Here is a 23,886-nt window from a genome sequence, read left to right as displayed (position 1 = left end):
TTCAGTGACAAACACGACAAATGTGCTAGGCACCCTTCTGAAACTTACAGATTAGTTTTGGGGTCATCTGTATATATTCTTTAAGAAATTGCTTGTTTGTGACTTATCCATTTTTCTGAATTTTCAGTTTGATTTTCCAGAAGTCAAGATTCTAGGATGTTTGGCATCTGAAGTATAAGGGGTACAAGGAATGAAATCTCTTGGGGTAGAGTAACTTTGTTTTCCAAACCAAAAATAGAATAGAGGATAGAAAAGCACAATAGTACTTAGATGGGGACAAAAGAACAAAGTGTCTGAAAATAGGTTGGTCCCCAAAAGTCTGAAATAGATGATTTCCTCACCCATGGAAAGGGAGGAAGTGCCACACGCAGAGAGGCTGAGGGCATAGGCCATAGACAACCTCATATCCCCAGTTTTGCCTTGAGCAGGCTTTTCAGTAGTTTGACTCAAATTGAACTCAGAAACCCCTATGGAGGAGAACACTTCAATACCATTTATCATTCTCAATCAGCAACTTTAACTTTAAAAATAATACAAAACTCAGTGATGACAAGATAGCAAACTAGCTTCAGCTGCTGGCTCCTTCTTCCCAAGTGAAACCTGGAGAAACTACATGATTGAGAGAAAATATGGAACCAAGCAAGTAATAAAAACTATAAGAACACCTGGAGAGGCCAGAGGTGGTCAAAGTGGTATGAAGGATGGCCACACCTGCACAGCAGCGAAAGCAGGAGCCCGAAGAGAGGATCAGTTAGAGATTTTAACTTCTGCATTTGCCTCTTGCCCTTATTGTTTTGGGGTGATCTTCACCCGCCTCATTGCAATAGCCTAGAGCATCCATTGTGGTAGCCCTGGAAGTAGCATCTGGGCAGTGAAGAAGTTGATAAAAGTTCAGGATGACCAGATGCCCTGCCTTTGAGCATCCTCTGTCCTCCATCTCCTGTGCCTCCAAACCCTCAGGATGATGGAAAATGACCTAGAGAGACTCTGCCTCTTCCCAGTGTTGCTATGTTCTAAGGGTTTAAGGGTGAATCCCTGACAGAGGAATTGCCAGAGGAGTGAAACCAATTCAGTTTTGGAGGGTGATCAAAAGTTTGCTGGTGCTGAGGGCTTCCTCCACCCTGGAGCTCATCCCTGCTCATCTCCTAAAAATCTCTGAAGGAACTCTAGTGTGTGTCCCTCGTAACATTTCCTCATGACATTGGCAGACAGGATTGACCCCAGGAAAATATGGGCTCACAGGCCCAAATAACAAAATGTCCAAAAAGCACAACCACTTAAAACAGAGACCAAAATCTGGACATAGACCACAAGAAGCAAAACTATTGGAAACGGCAAGCCAACAATTTAAAATATGCATAATTAGTATCCTTAAAGAGATAAAGAAGAATATTAATAATTTGGAACAGGTACAAAATGTTGTAAAAAATAATCAAATGGAAATATTAGATACAAAAAAAGTGTTAAAAGAGAAAAACAGGCACCACTTTTATCTAAAGCAAAATTAGCATCAGTCAATTAATGGAAAAGTCAGTTAAAGCAAGGAATCATTTTAAAATGACACAAATACCTCCAACATTTAATCGTCACTTACACAAATGCATATTAATTTGCCAATCTTTTGATAAAGATTCACTGCTTTTTCTTTGAATCTTAGGGTTCTAGGATGCCTTTCTTGCACAAAGCACACCCAAAATATATCTACCAGAATTTCCAGTTTCTATTTCTGTGTCTTTAGTTCAGAGCCAAGAATTAAAGACATCGGCAGAGCATATATGTTAAGAACTTTTCTGTATTTAAACGTTTTATAGTTGTCCTGCTCACCACTAATTTAGTAGCATTTTCTACGCAACTAAATTTTACCAAGTCTTTTCTACATATTTAACTTAGTTTTGAAAAACATCAACCCTTTCTTTCATAGTCACACTTAATCTATGTAGTTACATTAACAATTACAAATACCAATTTAAAGCAAAGATAAACAGACTTTGGAACAAGTGGAACTGACTCATTAAGCCTAAAAATGTATGTGGTAAGAAGGAATGGAGGGTTAAACTAGAGAGTAGAGACTGATTAAGATCTTCTAGTTCATATCTACAGCTGAGTCTTTCCCTCGGTATTTGCATATGATTTGTTTTGCATACAAACTCATTCTGAACATCGTCAAAAATACACATGTAGCCCAAGAGAACTTTCTGAGGGAACTTTGTGTGGTAACTCTGAAGTCCCCAAAGAGTTTGGAACAAAAATAAAATTAGCTCCAAACCACCAAAGTAAGTCAAAGCTAAAACTCTCATACAGAATCGATTTAGGCATGCCTGGTTTTTATGTGAAAATAGAATTGCCTTCCTTGGAAACAAAGAGAAATACATTCACGTACTGTAATCATTCATAATTTTTGACATTTTACTTATATTGTCAAGGGTGTGCAGAGCTTCAATACAAAGAGGCTTCAGGGAGGGGGCTTTAGAAATCTTGCTGGAAAAGAAGCTCAACAAAGTTAATCGGTGTAAAATAAGAGTTTTTTGGAGTTCAGTACAAGCACTGACAATCTACATTCACTACATTTTAACTCTCCATTACAAAGAAACAAGTCAAGCAAACTTAATTTTCATCAGCTATTGATTTAGTGATATTTGTGCCTTCATAAAAATCATTTAGCAGCTGTTTTCTAATTACATGGCATTATTCAATTGTCATATTTTTGTCTCATTTTCATTGATTTCTCTGATTTATAAAGACTCTTTCACATGTTCCAATTTCTTATCATATTTAGCACAATGTTCTACTCTAAGCTTCAAACCTTCTATTGAATGCCTTTCCATAATCCAATCCACCATAGTTCAGGAATTGAATTCAAAATCTTCTTCATAATTAAAATGCTTTTTAACCTTTCGTTGTGATATTTTCTTTGTCAGTCAAATCAATGAACTCTTTAACCATCTGGAAAACAAAAAATTAAGAGTTTGCATATTACTATTTACATATAATATAAAGTTGTGTTATATACTTGTATCAGACTTAAAATCATATTGAAATACATAAGAAAAAATATATACCTCTTTACATTCTAAATTGTGAAAAACCTACCTCCATGTATTGTACAAAAGATGGCCTCAAAGCAAAAGGAAAAGTTGAACAAAGAGTTTGGTCAGGTTAGATAGCAAACCAGTTGAATTAGTCTTCAAATCACTTTCCCTCAAAAATAGGAGATGGGGTAAGGGTGGTAAAATAGTTTTTTCTGAGAAGTTCTGGCTACTGTCATACCATTGCAGTAAATTATTCAAAATTATCTAATTCAGAAAGTTTATCAAAGGAATTCAAATACGATAGATGCACTAACATAAATGACAGTGTTTATTAGGTGTAACATAACATGAAGCAAAGAATCTCTGGAAATTTTCAAGCTAGCTTTACAACTAAGTGTTATTCCAAACACATGCTTCAACTTCTCAATCTGAAATACTGAGGCAAAGCCTTTCTCAGTGAATACTGGTTTGGCTCTAGTGTTTTGCATTTGTCCTGATATTCTATGCATTACATTGTGAAATAGCTGATCATGAAACAACGAGTAATGTCCTTAATCCTAGGCATTTTAGTTTGTAACACTTTCATCAAGGAAATGGGATGGCAGGAAGAAGTCAAACACAGCTCACAGTGTTTGGGGCTCCATATACTGTATGTTGCCAGTGCCAAATCTTCATGTAGAAAGAGCACAATATTCTCATGGTGGATGGAGCAATATATCCTCAGCCATGGTGTGGGTAGTTGTCACTCAGATCAGTGGCAAGGGCTGGGGTATTGGTATTCAACTCAGAGACCTAAAGAAATGACATCATTAGAAATCTTCCTTTGGGGCTTCCCTGGTGGCGCAGTGGTTGAGAGTCCGCCTGCCGATGCAGGGGACACGGGTTCGTGCCCCGGTTCGGGAAGATCCCACATGCCGTGGAGCGGCTGGGCCCGTGAACCATGGCCACTGAGCCTGCGTGTCCAGAGCCTGTGCTCCGCAACGGGAAAGACCGCAACAGTGAGAGGCCCACGTACCGCAAAAAAAAAAAAAAAAAAAAAAAAGTGGCATTTTCTGCCTACACTGTAAAATTGCCTAAACTGCAACACTTCTGATAGAAATCCCCTTTCTGCTGTTAGAGCAAAGCAGTATGGAATAAAATGATACCCTACTTGACTAATTTTTTTTATGAGCTAAAGAAGTAGAAGTAGGAGAAGTAGTTGAAAGTGATAGAGAACGAAATTTCAGCTCAACATAAGAAAAGATTTTCTTACAGTTACAGATGTCTAAAAATGCCATTTGCTTCCTTGGTAAGTGGTGAGGTTTCTGCCTTTGGCTGTGTTCAGTTATAAGCTGGAGAGACCATTAACAAGAGTGTTGGAGCAATCAAGCTTTGGCTAGATGTCTGGACTATATACATCACAAGGTGACTCTACCTTTGAAATTTGTGTTCCTATATCATGGTGTGCCTGTGTATGTGCATATGTGTGTGTGTGTGTGTGTGTGTGTGTGTGTGTGTGTGTATGTTTAAATTCATCAAAATAGATCTAAGGACAGTCTTATTTGGTGAACCAATATTCCTGATCAATATCATGATAATAAGAACTTTGAAGTTGCAGACTTGAGAAGTTATTCTTAACCTAATAGTGTATTAACTTAAATGCAACCTTACAAAACTCTACACTTTTACCTTAATAGCCCCCCAAAAAGGAAGAATCAAAACTGGAAAACCTCCAGAAATAAGAACACCATTATCAGTGTTTACTGGCTAAAGTAATTTATCAAATTCATAGAAAATAACCTTCCCCTTAAGTTATAAGCTCAAGGATTTCAAGAAAATCTGGCTATAGTATTTATTCAGTTTAATGAAGCTCAATTCCTTGTAGCTGTAACTACATTCATTTCCTATACTAGCTTTACTTACTTAATGATGCCTATTCATCTTCGTAAAATGTGTTCTGTTGTGTTTTTATAGGCTGTGCTTTTAAATTCTCATGTTTTTAAAAAGTCAAATTAAGTTTAAAAGAAAACAATGAAAAATGCAGGGGACGGGAGAGAGCTGGGTAGCAGCCAGGAGTGCATAGGGAACCCAAGAATTCTCAAACAAACAATTCTCAAACTTTTGGGTTGGCCAAAAGTTTCATTTGTTTTTTTTTCAGTAAGATGGCTCTAGTAGCACTTAGCTGTCTTTAACTTCATTTGAAACAATTTTGTTAGATTGTATGTGACAGCTGTCATATCAACATGCATTTTAAAAAGACATCAAAATTAGTGAATTTTTGTGTAGCCATTTTAATATTGAAGATGGAAGAAAAATAGCAACATTTTCAGCATATTATGCTTTCTTATTTCAAGAAAGGTAAAAACGCAACTGAGATGCAAAAAAAAAGATTTGTGCAGTGTATGGAGAAGGTGCTGTGACTGATTGAACGTGTCAAAAGTGGTTTGCAAAATTTCGCACTGGAGATTTCTCACTGGATGATGCTCCACGGTTGGGTAGACCAGTTGAAGTTCATAGTGACAAAATCAAGACATTACTTGAGAGCAATCAATGTTATACCACGCGGGAGATAGCCCACATGCTCAAAATACCCAAATCAAGTATTGAAAATCATTTGCACCAGCTTCGTTAGCTCAGTAAAAGAGCTCTCCGAACCTCCTTTACTTCAGGGCCTGTATTGTCCTAACTTTGAAGAATCTTATCTTGGATTTGGAGTCCACCTCTGAGACATTGCATGAAGTTTGTCTTATTTTAGGCCATAGATAGATAGATAGGTACATAGATACCTAGATACAGAGAGATATAAAGATACATATATGTATCATAATATATATATAAAACCATATACAATCATTATGTAAGGCACAGTGAAAAGTCCAGAATTTCTCTAAGGGGAAAGGGGTGAATGGGAAGGAGATTTGTCTTGAAGTTACAAATGCACGGCAAGACCTTTGTTTTTACTTTTTGTACTTTGAGAGGAGGGAAAGGGTTGGAAGAATTGGTTTGGGTGAGCGGATGGTAATAGACATTGCGGGGAGATAAGTATCCCCTACCTCAAGTCACCCCCTGCATCCACTAGTTGGGTACAAGGAAATTTACCTTTCGGGTTTCTTTACTTGAAAAACAATGTGGTCGGAGTCACAGATATCTTCCCTACCAACCAAGAGTTGCTCTGATGATCAAACAGGATGTATATATGTATGAAACTATACTTTGCAGAGTGTAATGTGTTACAAATATTCACCAGTACTATTATTACAAACTTCTTGCTGTCCCTGAACCTGAATCTTGTCTAATGGAGAGGCAGCCTAGTCTGGCAGAAGTGGCATGGGGCTTGGACAAAACTCAGGACAACTCATTTCTTCCCTTTATTGTGCTTTACATGGGCAAATGCATTACTATGGTTGAGTGCAATTTACCCAGCTGTAAAATAGAAATAATATTATCAATTTATGAGTTTTCTTTTCATAATGACATGAATTGCTAAAAATGTTTAAAGTAAGCAAAAGCCTTTAACTCATTCCCTAGCACAAGTTAAGTCCTAAAAAAATGAGTCCCATTAGCATTATTACTATTTTAGAAGTAGTAATACTGATATTATTACAGTGTCCTAAATCTAGAAGAGGATCTCAAAGGATTGCCCTTGTACTTATTTGTAACTATAGATCTTCAGCTTTATAAGGAGAAGCTTCACTCTGGGAACATGACCTTGACTGGCAACAAAGCTTTCAGATCCCTTATGTCCTGGTGGTAAAGGTCACAGGTCTTCAGCACAATTCAAGTCCTATGCTACCTGTAGAGCCCACAGGAATTATTGGGTTCACCTTGAACAGATTTCCTCAGGACTTGGGACTAAGCAAATATTAGAATCCCAGGAGCAAAAGTTTATAATTTTAATAGAATATATTGTAATGTTTGTTTGCAAATCCCCCAATATAGGAATAAAAATTGTTTACTTGTACTCCAGTTTGTTCAGAATAGTTATAGATATACCCAATAATGTATAAAAAAATGAAATCTGAGATATTCTCTAAAGAAGGCTCCCAGTTAGGAATAAGGGTAAATTTTATTAACAAACAAACAAAAAATTAATCCCAGCACAAAATTATGGGGAAAATAAAAGAATATATTTAGTTCTTTCTTTCCTTTCACTTTTATTATAGTTTTGTAGGTTCTTTAACATCCCAATTAAAATGCATTACTTGGCCAAGTAAATGAAAGTCAATATGTTGAAACAAACTTTAAGTCAAATAAAAGCCATATTGAGGAGTTCATGTGAATTTAATTAGTATTAGTTAAGCAAGGTATAGTGAACTGCTGTAATATTTCTGTACATGAACCACAGTAATATGGTTGTTTCATTCTTTTACTAATAGGAGAAAAAGTCAATCAGAATTAGTAATAAACATATTTTATAAAACAGATATGACTTTTTCTTACTTTCTAATAAGTACAGTAAGTAACACTAACTGAAAAACGTAGTATCGAATAAGTCTTTAGAGAACACAGTTTGCTGACCAGATTAAGTTGTTTAACATGTAAGTTGTTACCATGAACTTTCAGAGTTTTTAAACACAGACTGTCCTCTTATGCAGTTTAAATATTTCCCTAGTCTTGCCTGCCCTATTAAACGTGCTTTTTTGTCCTAAAGAAAAGCTCTGCTAAGCAAATATTACTTTTAACCTGGGTCCCCTCCACAGGCTCACAAACTGAATTAAGGGAGATAAAGCAAATGTTGCTTACTGTACTGGATAAATAAAATGTTGACTCAAGTTATTTTTCATTGACCCTGAGTGGGAAGGAAGTAGATTCAAAGTTATTCATATTAAATACTGAATTAACTAGTTTGACATTTATTATTATTATTATTATTATTGGTTTGGGGGTGGAGTTTGTTCTTTTTTTCTTTTTTCCAAAATTGACCAGTAAATCTATTCCCTCAGTAATTGACTACTCTGGGCCAGACTCAGGCAATGAAGGTTTAATGGTCAAATTGGTTGCTTCTGTCAGCTTGGCCTTAAGGTACATTCTCTTTCTGAAACATGTCTTCAGGAGATTTTTGCATGTGAAACACAAAGTTGAATTTGCCCACACATTTTCGGTAAGTACCCTGAGAAGGAAGTTATTATGAAGCCTATTCATTCAGAGGAATGTTGTTACATGATATAAGTAGACAAAGGGGTGCTAATCAGTGCTGCTGCCTTGCTATGAAGGGAATCTTTTTTAAAATGATAACAGCCATCTACAATTTAAAATAAGTGAGTCTATTAGATTGTCAAAGTTTTTTTTAAATTGATAAAAATTAATTTTGGCAAGAGTGTGAGGAAAGGGCAGCCTCTACACCATTATTAGAGATGTAAATTGGTATAATCTTTCTGAAGGGTAGACTGGTAGTATGTTGAAAAAGAAAATTTAATATATATCCTTTGACAGAAGTAGCCCATATCTAGGAATTTCACCTAAGGAGTAATCACTCAGCTGGGGAGAGAGATTTGTATAAAGATGCTCGTGCAGCATTGTTTATAAGGGGAAAATCTGAAACAACCAAATGTCTAATAATGGGTAATAATAGATACAGTGAAATAAAATTGGGTATGAACATACAAAGGGATATTGTGCTGCCATTAAAAATTGTTCAGTAGATTGAAATTTATTGCCATGGAAAGAGGTTTGTGAAATATTACTGAGTTAATTGAAGTAAATTATATAAAAATACGGTCAGATTTATGTAACATTATGCTTGTTGTCTGTATAATCTATGGATCTGTGAATAAAGAGATCACTGAAAAAGATGTTCCACAAAAAGATAAGTGCTTTTTTTGGTTGTTGTTTGTATTTTCCTGCACTCAAGAACAATTTTTAAGGAAAATAAGAAAAATATTAGAAATAGATAAGAATGCTTGATAACTTCCTGAAAGTAAAAAGATGAAGAGTTGGTGCTTGAGCAAGGCTAAAGAAGGAAAACATTTGGGAAGTATTTTATTCCACTTTAAAATTTTTGTTATAATTTAATTCAGTTTTTTAAGCTATGAAAGTAACATGTTCATGGTAAAAAACAAAATTTAATAGGAATGCCAAACGTCTGTAAAGTGGAGTGCAAGTTATGTGTATATGTATATGTATATGTGTATGTTAATACACGATGGATTCATACGTATACAGGCATATCCTTTGTTTCCTTAACTTACTTTTCTTTTTAATGTCTCACAATCAGAAGTCCTAACTCCAGCTAATAACTGCTGAATTCATCACACACATTTCTGAACCAAACATGCTGGGCTGAGTGTGGGGAAAGAGGTGGACCCCAGAGGCAAATTGGGGTATGACCACTAACAAGAGGCTGAATGGATCCTAGTCAGCAAAATGTCCCCTCTAGAGTAAAATACACTTGGGATGGGGACCAGAGAAGGAGAAGCCCTATGAATTTAACCTTGATATGCGATTATTAATGTCAAAAACTGGGTAGCTGGACTGAATGTCTCCCCTTAACCCCCTTCAAATTCATTTGTTGAAGTCCTAATCCCCAGTGTGATGGCATTTGGAGGTGGGGCCTTTGGGAGGTAATTAGATCATGAGGGTGAAGTGCTCATGAATGGAATTAGTGCCTTCAGAAAAAGAGACACAAGAGAGATTTCTCTTTCTCTCTGCCATGTAAGGATACAGCAAGTAGGCTGCTGTTTGCAAACCAGGAAGAGGACCCTCACCAGAACTAAATCAGCCAGCACCTGGATCTTGGACTTCCCAGACCCAGCACTATGAGAAATAAATTTCTGTTGTTCAAGGCACCCAGTCTATAGTATTTTGTTATAGCAGCCTGACATGTTATGGCAGATTAAGACAGCAGCCAAATCTCACTTTTTGAAAAAGTAAAGACATAATGAGATAGAAAAGTGTCCCCCATCTCCTATATTTCCCCCTATATTTTCAAGCTGTCTGTGGTTATTTGAGTGACGCTGTTTGTTTAGATGGGCTGGCCTAGAGTGAGTACTCAAGATAACTGACGATCGCTAACCCCTGCAGAAAGACCATTCTGTACCAAAAGAGCTGTGTTTTTTTTTAATCCATTCTTTCTATTACTGGTTTTAAATAATATGTCTGACAAGATTCTGCTTTTCTTTCTGTCAGCTGTCAGTGAACAGGTATTGGGCATTATTTGTGGGGCTGTAAATACATTACATGAAAAAATAACGCGTCCTTAAAAAATCAAGAGAAATGTCTCTGGAGACATCTACCTAACATGGTGATTTATGTAGGTCTGGGAAAGAAGTTTCAGAACTTCCAAATGAAATAGTCTGGATCATAAACTAAAATCTCTTCTAAATCTGCCTTTGCTGTAGCCCTTGGACACATTTCCCTTTCACTTCTAATCTGGAAGTTGGAGAATGTTTTTCTTGTTCAACGTAAATTGTTTAGTTAATGGTCTAAGAATAACTCTTGGGGGCATCCCTCAGCATTACATGTTATTACTCTATCCCTCTGACTGAATTTGATCAATCGGTTGTGTCCTTGCTGAATTAACTGACCCCTGGGATTAATCATTTCCTTTTTACCAGCTAGAGATTGTAGACATTTAATGGATATACCTACGTCAGTCAATTTAATGAGTCGCATTGTCTGAAGTTTGAAATATACTGATTATTCTAATGTTGAAATATAGTCGACATTCATCCTCACTACAGGTTTCTAAGTTTTCCAGGTTTGCCCCTCCTGCCTGCCTGAGGAAGGTAATTTAGCTAAAGCTTTTTTTTTTTTTTTTTTTTAGTTCTTCAGGGTCTGGGAACTCACGTGTATCTACTGGGTGATGTGCAGAAGGGGCTAAACAATTCTTGCATAGTTCACTATGGTACACGTTAAGCAAATCATGTAGTTTCAGTTTCTGTAACAGGGACTATTCTTTCATCCTAGTAGGAATTGTTCCATGGAGGATCATGTCAGTTAATCTCACCCTGGGGTATCTCTGGCAGCCCTGCAGTTGGAAAGGAGGGTGGGATGTTGACACGGCTGCAGCATCTGTCACTGGGTAGAGAGCCAGGGTAGAGTCAGCTGACCTGGCAGGATAGGCAAGGCCCCTGCATCCCGCCAGAGGCTGAGCAAAAGGCCAAAGGATGGCCTCCCCAGTTACAGGAGGACCATCCAGTCACCAAATACAGTCACAAGAAATTGAATGGACTCAAAGCTGAGTCATAATTCATGGATTCTGTTTTCTGTTTTGTTTTCAGTTGTTTGAATTTATGAACTTCTTGGCTGAGAACGTCATCTTCTGTTACATGGGCCTGGCGCTGTTCGTGTTCCAGAATCATATCTTTAATGCTCTTTTCATACTTGGAGCCTTTGTATCCTTTGAAATACAGAACAATGGGTGATGAGAAAAGAGAACAAACTACCTTTAGTGATTATTCTGTTAAATTGTTAAAGTAATTTCCTCAGGTTTGCTGCAAAGCTCAAATTCAGGGCAGACAAGTCATTCTAATTAGGGGTGGAAAATATCCTAAGAAATTGGGACCTTTATTAAATGTTATGGTTCAGGGTAAAAAGTTTGGAAAATACTGAGGGAAGTAAGGGGGAAAAACTAAAAGAAAATGACGTTTTTTGAATATTCAAAATATGTTTAACTCAAATTATGAATCATTTACATAAAGAGTATGTCAATCCATTTTTTATATCTAATCTGCATTATAATGTATCATAAGACAGCCAGGATTTAGAATTTCAGCAATACTTCTAGTGCAAGATGGTAAAATCTTTTTTTCCAGTGAGGACTTTGAAAAAAAGATAGAGTAAAGATCAAGTGAAATTAACATGATAGATGTGCTTTCAACATCTTAAGCACTGTGCACATGTAAGTTTATTTTAATAAGATAGCCCCTTTCCTGAAAGTAAAAGGACAGGTAAAATCTAGACTTCAGTTTTAATGCAGAGGGCTTTTCTAGCTCTAGGTCTGGGGTATAAGCATTGCCAGTAGGAAGGGATGTCTATCAGAAAGGATACTGAGCCACTGCAGATGTCCCCAAAGGACAGTCAGCAGCTGTTGTCCTTGTTCCCACTTGGAAAATGGGCAGATGCCCCCTAGGATCACAGGCAGATGATCGTAACAGCCAAGAGAACCAGCTCCTCTCTGGAATCCAGGGTCCAGCTAAGCACCTGCACCTACCTCTTGTTCTCTTTTCATTGAGCAGTCAAGTGAATTTTCAAATTCCATCCAAAACCTGGATCTTAGAAGGAAGCTCCCTCTTCCCAAATAACTCCAGCCCATTTGAGGACAAACTAGAATAGACAGGCTATCAGGGAAGGAGTCCAAGAAGTCAAAAGAGGAGAGATGACTACCACAAATATTTTCATAGATTTTTAACCTAGAAAGCTTGGAGTTTAGTGAAACACCTCTTAAAGCAGAAGTTGTATTATACATTTAGACAGGCAGTTCCTCTCAAAATTAAATCCACTAAAAGAAAAAAAAATAAGTGAAACTTGCTAGGTTTAAGGAGTATAAACTGATGGAAAGTAAGATGATAATCATGAGCTGAAGCACATTTATCCTTTCTAAAGCGCTGCTTGAGAGGACGATGCCACAACCTCGGAATGGTCTCTGCCTCACATTTTGCAGCAGAACTGAGTGTAGAGTCAGTTATCAGCAACATAAACATGATGAGAAAATTTACAGTGATGGAAACGATATTGGTTAACAATTTTAAACCGAGTATATGTTCAAAGAAGACAGAGTTCTCTACTGTTTCTGGAAAGGAACTGACATTGAAAAATGAATTTTGGAAGCAAGTTGGACATACATGTATTGACATGTTTATTCCTGTTTTCTGGGTCCTAATATAGAGAAGCTTAAGGACATAATATTTAAAGCTCAAGAACTCTCACCCTTATTGCAGGAACATTTTCCTCAATGTTTCCCTGTGCTTATCCACAGCTAGCAATTTTTGTAGCCAGAGCATGCAACATATATCCCCTCTCCTTCCTCCTGAATCTGGGCCGGAAACACAAGATCCCCTGGAACTTTCAGCACATGATGATGTTTTCAGGTATGTGAACTACATTGTGTGTCAGTGCATGTCTTCTCCCGTAATTTCCCAGTACTTGGAAAACCATGAGGATACTTAGAGACCTTCTGGGGAAGCATAACTTCTCTTTATCCCGTTGTACATACTGCCATGTGGATATCCATAAGTTCTGAACAACAGTGGGATTTTTCTTTTTCCAGAAGGGAAATGAAATTAAAGGGAATCTTGTTGGAATGACCTCAAGGTTCAGTATCTGCCAGAAACTGGCCTGGAATAGGCATTGGACTTTCCCCTGACTTATTTCAGATCAATTTTCACTCGGGAGAATTTGCCTAATTTAATAATTTCATAAATTGCATACTTGCAGGTAAATAGTGTGTAAATGGTACCATTTTTGTTCAGTGTTAAAGCTCCTTCTCTTTAGAACCCCTGCTCCTTCCCTAATGCCAAGCTCCAGCAACTTCTTATGGTTAATACAAAAGCAAATCATATCTAAGTATGATCAGTTATTAGTTGAGAAAACAAGTATTAACTGCACTCTCACCAAATGCCAAGAGCCGTTCTAGGCACAGGTGGATGAATCGACACGATCTCTGCTCTCAAACCATACCTGAAGGCTCTTTTTTTCCCAAAGAAAATAAACAAAATGAATTTGCTGACCCTGAACTACTCTGGGGATTCTGTTTCTCTCTGTTCAATTAATTTTCCTACCATCAGCCTTTTCTTGTTTGGAGACCTTTCCCCGTACATGCCTTCTATGTATTTGTGCACTTATATTACACTCAGAGGTAGTTCATTGGAAGATGCATGAGAGTAAAACAAAACTGCTTCAGAATAGAGCAAACAAAATTTGGGGTATTCAGGGAGATATGGAAAGAGTGAGAAAAACTATCATTTATTGAATATCTGCTGTTTGCCACTCACTATATATCAATCCTATAAAGCAGATATTAACCCATTTTGTATATGGAAAAACTGAGGTTCAGGATCTCAAAGAGGTCAAGTAACTTGGCCAAGGATGAAATCATCCCTAAACCCAGGTCTGTGAGACTTCACCTCAAACCCAACCAAGTGTCCCAAATCCACATTTTTAGAAGTAGTAGTAGGAATAAAAGGCTTGTTTCACCTTCAGGTCCCTCCTAGCCTGTTTCACACAGTAAAGGTTGGGAACTCTCAGGCTGAGAATGAGTCATTTAATCAAGTACTGGCAAATGGAGACCCAGAGTTTAACAATGTCCTTCTGTAGGCCTCTGACAGTGCTTCTCTACATTTCCAGACATGCCAGCGAGGTGAGAGAGGGAGTCATACAGAGGATAATTCGTACCGATAGGTGATCTTTGACTTAGAGCAGTGATGAACTTTGGTAATGATTGACTCCATTATGGGAAAGCAAAAGGCAAATTGGATCACATAAATAAGAAGTCGGCACTGGGTTGCATTTTTGCAAAGAATTTCTAGGAGCTGGGAAGCACTTTTCCTTCTTTCCCATCAAAATATCAGTGGCTTTACTCTGGAGAATGGTGGTTTATTTTTAAAACTCGGAGATTACATTTTAAACAATGCTTTTTTCTTACAAAGAAGATTGTGAGAGAAGTGCAAGGTTTAGACAGCCATGTTGGGATGTGAAGTGTCTGCCCAAATAACCTCGTGGCTTGGTGGTTTTCTGGATTTGGCACCTTCTATGTTTGCTTAGCTGTTGGATTGGAGCTGCATTAAAAACTGAGGCCAGCAGTATGGTGTGTATGACCAGGGGATGTGAGGAAGCCCAGAATTCGGTGATACCTTTCTGATATCCTAAATCAGGGAGTCAGCAAACTATGGCCTTTGAACCAAATCTAGCCCACAGGAATTTTGTAAATAAAGTTGGAACGCAGCTATACTCCTGTTTACATATTGTCTGTGGCTGTCTTTTGCAACAGAAATTGTATGGCCCACAAAACCTAAAATATTTACTATCTGGCCCTGTTCTAGATCATCTTCATCCTCTAGAAGAAAAATAATAATCCCATCACTTTAATGGGATTGACATTACTAGTTTAATTCAAGGGAATATCCATCTGCTAGTTCCTATCATTAAGAACATTGGATTTTCTACTAAAAAGCTTTAAAATGAGGAGATTGTAATGTTACATGGTTATGTAATGGAATCATAGATGCTCAACTCCAAAGTCACTTTATACCTTTCTAAGACCTTTTGTGTGTAATGTTTTGAGACTCATAGCCAGGGCAAGATAAGATAGGCGCTATTGGTCTCTTCCTGCAGGTTAAAAAAAAGAGAGAGAGAAAGACGTGGAGAGTTTTTGAGTATCTTGCTCACGATCTGACAACTCATTAAGAGATGAAATTGAGACTTGAACCCAGGCCTCTTCACTTTGAATTTAGAGCCTTCTCATCTATCTTGACACAACTTCAGATTTACCCTCAAGGTCATGAGAACAAAAGTTAAATCAAAACCATGCCCTTCCTAGCCCAGGCCAACTCCAGCATGTCTTAATATGTCTCTCATGCAAACCTGACCCCGATCGTGTTCGCAGTAAACCACACACGTGGGTGACACCCCTCCCAGCCATAGGTTCAGGTTCTACACTGCACCCACTGACCCCCTTCGGAATGTAGGAAGGACCAGTGGAGCTTACCATGTGCAGCACAGTATTTTTCTTCAAAAGAGAATGGTTCAGACTGGGCTTTGATTTTCTGCATGAGTTCTGATATGCCATACCTCACTAAGGACCTAAAGTTTTAAATATATTTGCCAGGAAGTAAAGAATTTAAAAGGTCAACGTAAGGTAATGTAAGCCTGAGGAGGAAGTGAAAAAGCAGATCAAATAACACTGTCTAGCCTTTTCTGGGTGTGTGGGCACAACAGCCGCTGAAACCAGAAGAAACAGCCAAACCCCTTAAAGAATATTTGCATTATAATGTAGTTTAATGTTCTTAATTATGTCTATCTCTGGTGGAAACTAGTTGTCCATGCCTCACTAATAAATTTAGATGGAGCCTTTCTTTACATAGCTTAAAATGTTTTTCAAAGAGTCCTCTGGAGAAGGTAAACAACAATGACTCTAGATCTAAAATGAGAGCGTGAAGTTATTTACACAATCCCTCAATCAGTCACCCAGCTACTCATTCAGCAGACACTCCCTGACAGGCTCTCTTTGGTAGGTATTTGGGTGAACGAAGACAGCGATGAGAACCCTGCCCTCAAGGTGGCTTGCAGCCTAAGAGAGAGAACTTGGTTTGGGGCCAAGCTTGGTTCACCAAGCCCAGGCACCACAGATGGTTCAAAGACCAAACAAATAAGAACCAGAACTTCTGTCTTAGTCAATTACACCTACTATTTGACAAAGCCTTTTCCATCACCTTTACCCTCACCTTGTGCATGCCTTTTTGCACTGGGCAGGTAAAGAACTGGTGACGTATTTCAAGCAGAAGTGGCTTTACTTGTAAAGTTAAAGAAGCTTCAGTTTTAAGCTCCCCGTGTCCCCCTTCCAAGACCCTGGGATGGGCGCTAGCAGTGTGTCCTCATGGTATATAAAATTTGTGAAAGGTGTTTTTGTATCATTTTTCTTAAAGAGGATCCAAAAATGTGTAAGTTTCAGGCTCCATAAAACCTGAATCAGACCTGTTTCCAAATCTGGATGCACCTGGAGGTGACAGTTTGCAGAGGGATCCAGCTGCTTATTACTTACCTCCTGGTGGGGAGCACACACTACCGGCAGTGAGCACTGAAGCAAAGCGTGGAGCTGTGTAGACGGCTGGGGTACAGCACTGTTTTTGAGCAAAGCACACATTGTTCATGGATGACCCTATTGCCACTTCCACCACCCTGTGCCCTCCCCTCCCCCGACCCCGTCTCCACCTTTGGCCTCTAGAGCCAGTTAAACTGAGCGAAGCAACTGTCAGGACCCAGATTGAATTTCTCACCTAGCACAGGCCCTACCCGATTGGTTTTGTGTAGTCTAGTAATCCACACACATGCAGCCTTGGAACCTTAAAATGAGGTCTCAAGGTCAGGCGTAGTGTGGTCTCTCTGCCTCATTTGCCTTGAGAAGCTTTTAATAACGCAAATTCTGTTTTTGATAGCTAGGTTGCAGTTAAGAATCAGTTGGGGGAGTTTACCCTGAGACATTTCCAGACCTTCTTTAAATTCAAGGCCAGGAGTTCACAACTGCTCTGCTGTATCATGTGACACCCAGCACAAAGGGCTTAAGAGGACCGCTCAGCTCCCCTGAAACTGTTCCTGTCCCTCTTAGCACAGCCCTGGTTAGTGCCTGATGTGAGCTGCCCTGCCCAGGGCTCAGCTGCCTTGAAACCGGAGAAGCAGAGCTCTGTGGTTTAAATTAAAGGAGGAGATGTGCTTTGCACAAATTAGCTTTCCTCCTGATGTGGTGCATATTACAAAGATCGGGCCTCTTGTTTTAATTCAAATCCATGTGCCGCAATTTTGATTTAATTTAAAACTAAATAAGAGCCGGGACTTGCTTGAAGGAGGGGAAAAACCAAGCCCAGTTGAGCCCCGGCAGCCTTCCTGAAACCACCGTGGCTGGGGACTTTAGCCTACTGGGCTTCAGAGGCTCCATGCAGAGCTGCTGTGCTGATCCGGACGGAACGGAGGCCCTGAAGCACCCAGGCAGGTTCAAGGGGCCCAACGGTGGGTCACAGGACATAATTCTCCAACTTGTCCATTTCTGTTGCACTTTGAAGAGACATTGCAACCCTGATGTGTCCTATTGCATACACTAGGAAGGGTTTTTAACCAGGGAAATGTGACCTCAGTGTATGGATACAATATAAAGCCTGATCCATGAGTTTACAGAGCCGTAAAGACAACAGCGCCAAGCGTGGCCAGGCTTTGCTGCTAATGTTGCTTGTTGCTCATTTGATTGTCCCCAGCACTCATTAGCATTCAGACAGCTACTGGCACCAAAGAACTGAGAGAAAGGCCTGGAAGTAAAACTTTAAGAAAATTTTCCCATTAGCATTCAGTTCCTTCCCCCTTAATGGTAAAAAGTCTGCCATTACTATTCAAGTTCTGGGAAGTACTGTATAGAACCTCAGTGTTCTACAGAAGGACAGCTTAAGGACCACTGCCCAGGTGTAGGTGACGACCTTTCTCAGTGTCTTTTTGGTGAGCCACCAATCAGGCCATTGTCAGAGCCAGTCTGAGGCTTTGACCAAGAAGTGGCCTTCCCAGTTGATTTATCAATTATACCCAGGAAGAAAACATAAGTGGAATTCATGAAAGTGAAGAGTCAAGGTTATTGTTTCAGCAGTGCCTAGGAACAGGACTCTGTATCTATGACCACCCAAATTAATGGAACGCTATTAAGCCACCAGGACTGTCCCACAATAACTACCAGCCACCATGAAAAAGGGACACTTCCATGCTTTGTTGATCCTTCAAACCCAAAAGTGTGGTCCAGGGACCAGAAGCTATGACATCACTTGGGGTCTCTTTAGAAATGCTGAATCCGAATCTGCTTTCTAACAAATCCCCAGGCAATTCACATGCATGTGAAAGTTTGAGAAGTGCATCCCAGAACATAATCACAATTCGTTTCTGTTCTGAACCTCTCTCTTCAATCCATCCCTCCCACCTTATTCTGTTTTGCTTTGGACCCTCTTGGGTGCCAGTCTTGCTTCTTGTCCTTCCCCTTGCCGTCTGATCAGCACAGCAATGTTTACCCATTTACAGAATCTCCTCCAGTTCCTCGAGTATGTGGAACTCTTTCCCTGTTCACTCAGGCTCTCCATCTGCCTGGACCCCTTTCCACACCCACCCACCCACCTCACTCTTTTACTCAGCTAATACCTTTTATCCTTCAGATCTTGGCTTAGACACCACTTCCTGTAGGAAACCTTGTAACTCCTCAAGTCTGGGTTGATGTCCCTCTCCTCTGTTTCCATAACACCCAATACTTCTCCTCTCCTAGCACCCATCACATTCTACCATGATTTTTGGTTTGCCTGCCTGTGTGCCCCTCTAGACAGGGAGCTTTGTGAGGCCAAATACTTATCTGTTTCATTCACTCTGTACCTCAGCACCCAGCCCGCTACTTGAACCTTCCACAAATAATTGAGGGATGAATAGGCAAATGAATGAACAACCTACAACAATGTCTATGCAACTAAAATTGTACATTTCACTAAAATTTCACTTAAGGACTCTCCATTCCTGTTCTATCAGCCTGGGAACTTCTGAATCCAGAATTGACCCCAAAGGCAGCTCTCAGACCATGTTTGCCCAGGTGGGAGCTAAGCAACAATAAATTTAAGGAAAGAGATCAACAAAGACTTTTGTTTTTGAAATAAAAGAAAATATTTTTCACCTACTCACTTCTGGCTAAAAAAACCCTTCCCTGAGCATTCATAACACTTGTGCATAACCCTTCCCTGAGCATTGTTAACACTTCCCCAACAGTAGCATTCGGATATGAAACTATTTTTCAAATCTTTGCTTGCTTTGTGTTGGATGGATGTTTATGATTTCCAGTTAAAGACCTAAGATCTCATTAAAAACCCTGGGACTTTTATATGAGCCAAATGATTTGAATCAAGAATCAGGCTTGGGGCTTCCCTGGTGGCACAGTGGTTGAGAGTCTGCCTGTCGATGCAGGGGACACGGGTTCGTGCCCCGGTCCGGGAAGATCCCACATGCAGCGGAGCGGCTGGGCCCGTGAGCCATGGCTGCTGAGCCTGCGCGTCCAGAGCCTGTGCTCCACAACGGGAGAGGCCAAAATAGTGAGAGGCCCGCGTACCGCAAAAAAAAAAAGAAAAAAAGAATCAGGCTTGACTTCAGCTCAGGAAAAAGATTTCTTTAAATGTATGTACAAGGGTTGTCTGAGAGACTGAGCCTTCTAAGCAACAGGACTGTTTCTTTTCTTGGCTTGCGGGGATCTTAGTTCCCCGACCAAGGATCGAACCCGGGCTTGGCAGTGAAAGCGCGAGGTCCTAACCACTGGACCGCCAGGGAATTCCCGACAGGACCCTTTCTCTCCTTGTCTCTTCCTTTGTTCATCCTTCCAGAGAGCGACAGCCCAGATGACGCCATCACGCTGTCAAGCATTCCTTGCCAAGCCTTCCTCTTCTCAGCCCCTCCCCCAGAGTCCAGTGTTCCCTCCCGTTCCCGTGGTGGTATATCTCCTTCCTGCTCTGGGCATATCTTGTGCAATTAATTAGGCCACTATCTCTTCCTTACCAGTACAAGGTCACTAACCAGCTAATGGGACATAGGCTGAGAACATTTTCTCCATTAGAGTGGATGAACATCTATCTACCAAGTCCCCACCTTTCTCACGTGACACCCACTGTGGCCTGGGGCAGGCATTAGTGAGCAGGTGGCTGACTGGTGAAGGTCTTCTGAGGTCTTCAAATGGGACAGGGTTAACCAGCTTATACAGGAAATGAGTCATGAAAATTTTCTAACCAGTGTGTCCAACAGTCAGATAAAACACATCTTGAATAACAAGTAACCACTTGCCGCATTGCTGTGACAAAGTAGACAAGCAGGGTAGGTCCGTATGAACTGAAGATCCCATTAAGTCCTCATATTTTCAAATGCTGAGAAAAGTTTATGTGATGATGACAAATTCAGAACATCTGAGAACTAGCTTTGAGCTACAGCCAGCCCCATAGTGTTCTCCTATGATTAGGTCAAAATAGCATATTGTTCACTTAGTTCCAAAATAAATTTGCAGTAAAAGTTATTAGCTCTTGCATTTTTAAGCAGCATATTAGATTCTATTGGGCACCCCACATATTTTCTAAATAGGAACTACCGTTTTGGTGAAATGCAAAGGGCTCAGGCTTTGAAGTAGCCTCAGCCATGGGACGCTCTATGGTTAACTCTCTCTAAACCTCAGCTCCCGTGGCTGTAAAATGGTACTTACGTTAGACGGTCAGTGTTGAAAACCAGAGTAGAAAGTGTATATAAAATGCCTGGCACAGGGACCGCCACTTAGGCCACGTTCGACAATTGGGAGTTTCCATCACTTTCTTTAACCACCAGAGAGGAGATAGCCGTTAGTGCTTCACAGAGACAGGATTCATATAAACTCACAACTGCTCTCGGAAAAACCTCCTATCAGAGGTTAAGGTTTTTATTCTAAGTAAGGTTTGACCGTCAGATCACTGCTGAGGACCTAGTCTGAGGCCAATGCTAAGTGCTAGTGACATACCCGTGGAAGGCAAGATCCAAGGCTCCACCCCCCTCCCCTTCATTTAAGGACAATTGCTGATATTCTACTTTTAGTTGCAGCAGTGACCTACTCCTGGCACTAAGACATGGAATGTTGTAAACTCAAAGTGAAACTCAAAATACCAGTTTTTGTGAGGAAAATATACTGTAGCCCCCTCTGGGACAAGTTGACACATGCAAAATGCCACTATCTACTTAAACATTTATTGAGTGTGAAAAAGTGGCAAGGCCTTGCAGATTACCCAACCGCACTATATAGAGACAGTAACCAATAAGAACACTCTAGCCCCTGAGAGACACTGAGTAATGAAAGGGGACAACCCAGAACACTTGTCACCTCTCCCTGTGTTTCAAGGATAAGGTCTTAGATACAGAAAAATGAATAATCTTATTTAATTTGGGAACTTTCTGTGTGCATTTCAGTTTCTCAGGAGTGTCACAGATATCACAAATATCTGACCGATGGTTTTAACCAAGCTAACCTGTCCGCTGAGGCAAACAAAAGGACCACGTTGTTTTTCCTTGTTTTCTGCCTGAATTTGCTTACTAATTGCTTGCTTGTTTTTGGCATTAGGTAGACATAACCTTAGAAAACTATCAATACACACGAACCAAGCTCAAAAAATAAGTCTGTTTGTGCCATGCATAAATCCCTCTAATTCTGCCCTCAGGTTCTGTGAATAGAGTTCAGAAGAAGTCAATAGGATTGACTCTAGTAAGTTATATGTGCAAATGAGCAAGAAGCAGTTACATTTAAAAATGCCTTGTGCTAAATTTCAAAAGGGCCATTACGTCATTTAGGAATTATCGGCACTGGCTCTAATATACTGGGGACATTCCAGTGCTGTTTGGGCAACCAAATCCTTCACAGACAGACCAAACCTGTATGAGTAGGGCTGGGTCCCAGCCGCACTGCCCAGCCTCCCACTGACCCTCTTCCAAAAGCACCAGGAACTTTTAGAGACCTGTGGTCGCACTTGAGGGCAGAAGGAGACACCAGAGGTGCCCTGCCTGTGAATAACAGCCTCGCCCTCCCTTTACAGGATCCTCAGTCCCACTCACCATCCACTTCCCTCAGTGCCTGAAAAATGTCACTAGACCTTCCTGGAGCTGTTTTAAATTCCACAAGTAAATGTGAAAGCACGCATGTTAACTATTTTAAAAAGCACACCCTTCAGGAGAATTGTGTGCTCTCCTTCCCCAGCAGATTTCTTCCTTCCAATTGTTTTCTTCCTGGCAGGAAGCTCATTTTGGCTGCATGCGGAAATGGGAGTTTTGACTGAAGAGTCAAAAACCAACCGATCATTTTAGAGTAGGGTGGCTGGGACTGGGATGGGGAGGGCAGCAAGATGGCAGTAATGCGCTGAAAGGGAGAGAGACACAGAGACACAGAGACACGGAGAGAGAAGGCACAGAAAGAACTGGGGAGGGAGAGCAAAAGGCAAAACATCTTTTTCAAAATGTTGCCTCAGGTTGATCGTCTGCCTAGGAAAGGGGAAGAAAATTTTCTTCTTCGCATCTTTCCTAAAAATTCAAATTATTAAGATAACCATGATTTTTTAAAATCTTTGTTATGGGTTATATATTCAGTGGGGGGAATGAAACAGTTGAATAACAAGCCATACCATTTACTATGTAACCTTGGCTACGCCATCCTTCCCAGCCCATATTCCCTCATCTGTTAAGAAAATATTCTGTGATTCTACAGGGACATGTAAGGGAGAGAGATGTAGGTTGGGTAGATGTAGAGAGCCTTTAGATAGGCTAAGCTGCTAGAACACAGACTCCTAAAATTCAGTTGTTGAACCACAGTAGTAAATCCTCTCTCATTCAAGTCACAGGTAGGGTTGATATTAACATGAGGATGGGGGAAAGATGCCCCTCCTCCAGGTGGTGATTCAGATATCACCAGGCCCCTTCTATCTTGTGGCATCATAATCCCCTAAGTCAAGGGTTCTAAAAGTGTGGTCCCCAGACCAGCAGTATCAGCAACACCTGGAAACTTGTTAGAAATGCAAATCCTCAAGCCCCACCACAGACCAACTGAAATCAGACACTCTGGGGGTGGAGCCCAACAATCTAAGGTTGAACAGGTCCTCCAGGTAATTCTGATGTAGCTAAAGTCTGGGAACTGCTGCTATAGGGATTCATCATGATTTATAACTGGCTGGTGGAACGGGAAAGAGAGACTGGAGTAGGTAGCTTTTCTTAAAAGCCTGGGCCCAGAAATGACATGTATCACCTCTGCTCTCATTTCTCTGGTGAGAACCAGCTGTATTCCTAGCTGCAAGAGACGCTAGGAAATGTAGTTTATGCAGTTATAGCAGCATAGCATGGATGATAAAAATAGTTCCGGTGGACAGATAGCCATCTTTGCCAAAATAGCCCTCTGCAGTAGGAATATTTTTAGCGTTGCTCCTATGGGAAAAAGCAATCCAGTGTCTAAACTAGGGTTTCTCAAACCAGCAACTATTGATATTTGGGGACTGATAATTCCTTTTTGTGGGGTCTGTCTTGTACATGGTAGGATATTTAGCAGCACCCCTGGTCTCTACCCACTAGATTAACATTAGCACCTCCCACCACCCAGTTGTGGACAATCACAAATGTCCTCAGACATTGCCAAATATTCCCTGGGGGACAAACTCACCCAAGTTGAGAACCACTGGTCAAA

At 40.1% G+C, this 23,886-nt stretch overlaps 1 protein-coding gene across 14 annotated transcripts in view; it reads left to right on the top strand.

Annotated features, from left to right (window-relative positions):
- The window catches only part of SLC9A9 (solute carrier family 9 member A9), a 685,122-nt gene that overhangs the window by 464,185 nt on the left and 197,051 nt on the right, over window positions 1–23,886 (top strand). For all 14 annotated transcript variants that reach the window (XR_014294342.1, XM_082624526.1, XM_082624525.1 and 11 more), the window contains 2 exons: window positions 11,228–11,341; window positions 12,925–13,036. Coding sequence is in view for 13 of the 14 variants with exons in the window: in XM_082624526.1 (XP_082480652.1) it covers window positions 11,228–11,341; window positions 12,925–13,036 (226 nt within the window). In the remaining variant the exon portion in view is untranslated. The remainder of the gene's footprint in view (window positions 1–11,227; window positions 11,342–12,924; window positions 13,037–23,886) is intronic.

Source organism: Mesoplodon mirus (genome assembly GCF_964341445.2).
Source record: "Mesoplodon mirus genome assembly, chromosome: 6".
Taxonomy (NCBI): Eukaryota; Metazoa; Chordata; class Mammalia; order Artiodactyla; family Ziphiidae; genus Mesoplodon; species Mesoplodon mirus.
This window is presented reverse-complemented; position numbering and strand designations above follow the sequence as displayed.